Raw genomic sequence first — 6,066 nt, 5'->3', positions numbered from 1 at the left:
AAATATCATAGCCTGATGAACGAGGTAGAAAAACACAATGATAAAGGGGGATTGTTTCTGCGATTTCACTCAGGAAAGAATGACCACAACTTTAAAATATCTGTGTACTGTCTGTGTTTCAACATGTCAGTAGTTGCTTCTGTAAACACAGCCCAGCTGGTGGCAGTAATGAATGTGAATGTGAATGTGAAGGGATGGATGCGGTGACGACACACACTTGAACACATGGACACAATTTCAATGTTTATTCTACAAGGGCAATTTTTCATGTGATGTTGGACAGATCTGCTGGACATTTCAAATTTTCATGCTCATATCCTCACTTCAGCCAGGTTAGTTTTTTTGTTTTTCATTTTGTCTTCTGTGTGGAGTTGCTTGCATTTCTTCCTTATTCTGTTTAATGCTGGTGGGAGATTGTGTTTTTGTGGAAATATGTAAAGTAAGACCACTTAAATCATAAAAAAAAACATCCACCTTCTGTGTATAAACAAAACTCTGGATATAAGATAATTTGAGAAGTAAAAAGAACAAAGCTGATTAACCATGTTAGATCAGATACATAAACCATATACAACTAAAACAAAATATTCCTTTATATTTTCTCTTAATTGAATCCGATGCATAAGTTAATGCTTCCTGGCCCATATCACATACCTCCACCAGGTTAGAATAAAATCAGTTCTGCAGTTTTTGCATAATGCTGCTAAGAGGTCATGAAAACATGACTTCCTTGGCCGAAGTCATTACATTTAAAAATCTTCTGTCTCCACACAGGTAACATATCAAATAATAAAATAACATTACTTGTGTGTCACACGCAAACAAAATTAATGGAATTTGCTCTCATGTCTACAGACTCAACAGATTTACTTTAAGCAGAACTCAGCTGATCTGAGTTCATTATTCAAAGCTGCTAAATGCTCCACTGTGTTCACCAGCCAACTCAGTCTGTGTGGTGACGTGCACAGTTGATTACATAAGAGCATCTTCAACAAACACAGCTTGAGGTGAGAAATGATGTTGTGTGAGTCTGTGTGTTGCAACTACACAATGAGCTCAAAGATATTGATTAAAGCTGCTCTATGTCAATAAATGAACTCATCTTATTTGAGTGTAAATCATTTCAGATCTTTTTTAACTGCCAGTGTAAATGTTGGAAATGGAAAGTAAATGTTTTTTTTTTTACATCAGACCTGTTGGTTACAGACATGTCAGGTCACATTTATCTTGTTCTGTGAGAGCAGGCAAACATTCCTGGGTCACACTGACCATCATCACATTGTGCAACTGTGAGTATTGACTTAAAAAACAAAAACTTTGGGTCGATTCAGTATTAGAGAGCTGTCTGATGTTTGAAGTAGTTTGTATTTTTTATCATAGACTGACAGAAACATTTCGTAGAGAGGCTTTAAAAATGGCAGCTTCTTATAAATGGTGTCTCACAGCTCCAGTATGAGGGCAGACAGCTCATGTTTATTTTTGGCAGCCTGGGTAATATCTGTAAATCGCTGATGGGGGGTTTGCAGATGCCACGCATGCCTATATCAGATTTGCTGTTAATATCCGAGACATCTATGTAGTATTTTGAATGCAAATACAGTATAAATAGCAAGTTAATGTGTGTTACGCCCCAGGTCAAGAGCACAGGAAGTGTCTGGTGTTATGAGGATTGGGGCCTGGCTGTTTGGCGGAGGGGAGTGGTTCTCCCTGGATTTCTCAAAGGGCAGAAGGGGTCAGTCAGCAGGATGGGGTGTCTCCTCAGTGGGGTGTGGCAGAGGGGTCATAGTGCCACAACTCATTGTTCACATTCCACAGTACAGATTTAATTTGGGGTGTCAGGATGCCTCAGTGGTACCACGTGCAGCCCCAGTGATGTGCAGGGCCTCGTATCTATTTCTCCCCCTCAATCGATTCTGGCTTTTTCAAACAAGTGCACTCGCAAAATCACAAGGCGTGAACTAAAGGAAAAACCTGTTGAGCCAGTGATGGAAAATAAGTTTTCCATGTGGTGCTACGCCCGTGAGAAAGTGGGGACATGTGAGGAGACAAATTTGATCCTCTGGGAGTAGATCAGGTCCACCAGGTACAGAACAAAGTTGACGAAAGAAAACACAGCCACAACAACCTTGCTGTCCCACGTACACTTCCCCTGGGGACATGACGACGGTCTCCATGGCGACCCGTATTTCGTGTCAAAGCAGAACACGGGCCACACCACTGATGCACTCAGGTAGAGCAGAACTTCCAGGAGGGTGCACACCACTGTAAAGCGGTCAAAGGGCATGCAGCGCACAGCTTTGGTCCGACCACACACGGTCATTATGACCACCAGGGCAGTCAGAGCGAAGCAGAAAGCATAGACCACAACACAGTAGATTGTAGCAGCGTAACGGGAATACTCGCTCCCGTTGGCCAGGGCTCCGAAGATGATGCAGGTAACGAAACCCTGCACGACTTTGAGGAGGCCAGAGACGGTGGCCATGTAGCCCACAACAACCTGGCCCGGCCTGGCTCGGCACAGAGCCACCTCGGCCCCGTAGGCCAGAGTGGCCATGATGGAGCAGACGGTGACAGCGATGCGGAAATCTCGGACTTCGCAGCCGGCGTAGGGACACTCGATTTGAACAAAGAAGAGAGGGTAGACCACGGAGGCTGTAACATACCTGCAGGAGGAGACAGAAAAATATGACGTCATCAAATATATATGATGTCATCAAACCAGAGGGAAAACGTTATTCTACCGTTAGTATAACAATAATGATTACACAGCCACTTTAAAACATTTCTGGACAGAGTGTGATGAAGTTGCGTCTATTTGAAAATGAACAACCAATGCAAATATGGTGATAAAAGCTTTTTATCAGGGTATTGTTAAAACTTATGTAAGATTTTGAGAAACTTTCTACACTGAATCAGGTTGTCATTCCTCAGTACCACAGTATAAAATGTGAAACATATATCTTACTTTAAAAAAAGAAGAATATTCCAGGAATGATTGCCTTCGATAAGGTTGGTAAATATGACACTAAACTGATTAACTTACTATTGTCAAGTTGATCCAACTGGCAAGTGAAATTAACTTATCCTTTTAATTTGAGTGGAACTAATTAGTCTGACTTAACTAAATAGTTGAGTCTAATTACATCGAAATATTCAGACTAGGCAAATAGCTTGAGTTTAGCTTCATACTGTACAGTATGATACTGTGGTGCACTGGGATTTCACAAATTCAAAGTCCCACGTGGAGAGAGTGCTCTCACAAGAGTTGGACATTTTTATTGATACACTGAAAAAAGAAATAAATGAAGTTTGTTCATCTTTAAGTTATATTAACAATATTTCTGATTATATTTGAAAGAAACTTAATTCATTGGTATGTCTTAAAATTGGTAAAAATGTTTCCCTCTCCATTAAAGTCGATTTGATTTCTTCCCACACCTATTCTGGATGTTAACCGTGCACAAAGTTTCACTCATGGTACCAAAATGTATCAGCAACTGCAACCACCATAATGAAAAGAACTTCAATTCTACTGGTAGGCCTACTTGCCAAGTAACATAGGTTACTGGTATTGCTGGCTGCTGCACTTTTCTCTTCTTCTTTTAAAATGTTGTATTTGACATGTTTTAGGTGCTGATTTTATTCCGTCTTTACTTCAATTTATTATTTCATTATATTATTTTATTATTCTTATTCCCTCTCACGTTTTACTTACAGGGATTGATTTCCATTCTTTATCATTACTTTTCTACAACTGTTTTCATGTTCATTCTATATCTTTATGTCTTTTATCAAAAAACTTTGAGCTTCATCAAAGGTGCTATATAAATAAAGTTTATATATAATACTAATACTCTTTTTACTTTTACAGTGCACGTGCATTAAACAACTCCTACTGCACTGACAAAAAGTTTGGTTAATAAAAGAAAATGGAAGTTTTAAGAGAAAAGTGTAACTTCTTTCACGTAACTTTTCTGTTAATGCAACCTCAAAGACATATACAAGCATCCTGACTTACACCTGAACACGTGACTTACATGAGCGTGGCGAAGGCCGCACACGTGACCGTCAGGTTGTCCCAGGATATGGGGAGGCAGCTGTGGAGACGGGTAGCATCTAGAAAGAACACCACGACCGTCATGGCGAAGCAGAAGCACCACGCCGCCATGCAGAACACACCTTGTGACCCACTGTAGCCGGCACTGTGGGCTACCATGGCGATCACAGCACAGCCCAAGGCCAACTGGCAGAGGCGGGCAGCACCCAGAGGTGAGCAGAGGGCCTTCTTGTTGAGGTACGGACCACCCAGTGAATCCATGGCCGGGTGAGTGCAGGAGAAATCCAGAGGTCTAGATTTAAGAGGTGAGTCAAGGCCTCAGACAGCTGTGGGTCGGCAGTAGTACCACAACAGAGGATGATGTGGTCCAACCAGTTCAAAGTTTCTAGTTTTGACGTATTGATGACATCAAACAGACAAAGGCAGACAGAATGAATTCATTTCAGATTCAAAATTAGCCCTGGTTCCTCTCAAGGAGCTTCTCTCTCTGCTTCAGCCTCTGTGTGATCTCCTCATTAAGTTGAAGAGGAAGTCACAACACTGTTTTAGTTTTAGTTTTGTTTTTAGTCGTCTCCAGTCATGAATGAATGACTCAGCTTTGCTCAAACAGCTTCCAGTGTCTTCGAACTTGTTGAACGATAAGTGGTGAGTGGGCACCGAGGTCGTTGGTGCACTGTTATGCCGTCGCTCAGGCAGGGTCACTCTCCTCTTGCTCTGTTGGGTTGACTCACCTTGTGGGGACTCTCCGATACTCTATTTCTGTGTTGTTGATTCAGAGCAAAGAATGTGAAACGCAGAGGAAGAGAAATCTCTGGTTGTGATGTGTGAAAGCTCAAGCTGTCCAGATAGGCACACTGACCCATCGTCCACAAATACCCACACTTAGCACTGTGCTCCCAGCAAACCACATTAGAAGGGCGGAAATTCCAATCCGATTCTAGCCGGTGAAAAGTTGTAGATCCTCTCTAAGTCCAGGATGTTTGTCCAGAAGTTGTCGGTCGAGTAGAGTTTTCCAAACACCTCCTACAAAACCACATCAGAACCTGCGGTGCTTCGACTGGTCCAGGCTCAGGATCACCTTCATTTGTCCAGATATGTCGCACACACACGTGTGCGCTCAAGACGCCATTGGCCCTCCTCCGATATCAACTCTCATCCTCGGACTTTCTCCCTGTCTCACTCACTCTTTCTCACACACTTTCTCCGTCCTCGCCGTCCCTCCCTGTGCTGTGAAGTGGGGGTTCGTCCTCTCAGTCAGACCAGAATGGAAGTTATGTAGGGTTGGGCCCTCACACGCGTGTTGTAGTGAGGGGTGGGGAGAGAGAGCAAGCAGACATATATAAGGACCCTGTGGAATGAGGTGAGATGTCTGACCCCCGTGCTTTCAGGAAAATCTGTCAGCACATCCAATAATCAATATCAAGAATAGATAATGAAGTTACACTTATAGGTAATATAGATATGTTTGACTCCTGGGAGAGTAGAGGTGACGTCACCAGAGAGATATTGGATGTGTACAATAAAAACTGTAATAAACTGTGTCAAGTGTTCAGATCCTTAAGCCTTTGATACACAACATGGGTCAAAAGTGGGTCAAAATCCTTATTTAAATTTTCTTTTGTTACTTTTTGAATAATTTTTTTTTTTTGTATCACTACCCTTCTAATCCACAACATTTACTGTGTTGTTTCATGCATGAGTGTTTCTTTTCTATATATTTGAAATAAATGTATTTTTATCATTTAATATTCTTAGTATTCATTAAATATCTTGTTTTTGATTACCACAAATCATTGTTTTCCTTTTTCCTTTCTTACTTTATAAACAAACGTACATTTTGTATTTCTACATCACTTTTACACACCTTTTGCATTTTTGCATTTGTTTTTTATGTAAAAACGTTTTTATTCTTATGTACTATTTATATTTCCTTATTCTCTTGTCTACCTCATTTCTGACCTGCCTGCTGCTGTAACAAGTGAGTTTCCCCGGTGTGTGGATCAATAAAG

The 6,066-nt window shown here is 41.3% G+C and overlaps 1 protein-coding gene across 1 annotated transcript; it reads right to left on the bottom strand.

Moving 5' to 3' along the window:
• Positions 1-230: 230 nt before the first annotated feature.
• On the bottom strand, positions 231-5,362 carry LOC118125286 (myeloid-associated differentiation marker-like protein 2). The gene is made up of 2 exons (XM_035183734.2): positions 4,038-5,362; positions 231-2,663 (listed from the first exon to the last, which is right to left on the bottom strand). The coding sequence occupies exons 1-2, from the start codon at positions 4,316-4,318 to the stop codon at positions 2,012-2,014; spliced, it is 933 nt and encodes a 310-aa protein (XP_035039625.1). The 5' UTR covers positions 4,319-5,362; the 3' UTR covers positions 231-2,011.
• Positions 5,363-6,066: the final 704 nt, after the last annotated feature.

The sequence above is a fragment of the Hippoglossus stenolepis genome, chromosome 2, assembly GCF_022539355.2.
Source record: "Hippoglossus stenolepis isolate QCI-W04-F060 chromosome 2, HSTE1.2, whole genome shotgun sequence".
NCBI lineage: Eukaryota > Metazoa > Chordata > Actinopteri > Pleuronectiformes > Pleuronectidae > Hippoglossus > Hippoglossus stenolepis.
Note: the sequence above shows the minus strand (reverse complement) of the source record. Positions and strands in the feature narration are given on the sequence as shown.

What these genes read in the sequence shown, in the direction of transcription:
- LOC118125286 (XM_035183734.2), bottom strand. Translation starts at nt 4,318, where the DNA reads ATGGATTCACTGGGTGGTCCGTACCTCAACAAGAAGGCCCTCTGCTCA. An exon ending in GCGGCCTTCGCCACGCTCAT is followed by an intron (nt 2,664 to 4,037) that starts GTAAGTCACGTG and finishes CTCCTCCTGCAG; the next exon opens with GTATGTTACAGCCTCCGTGG.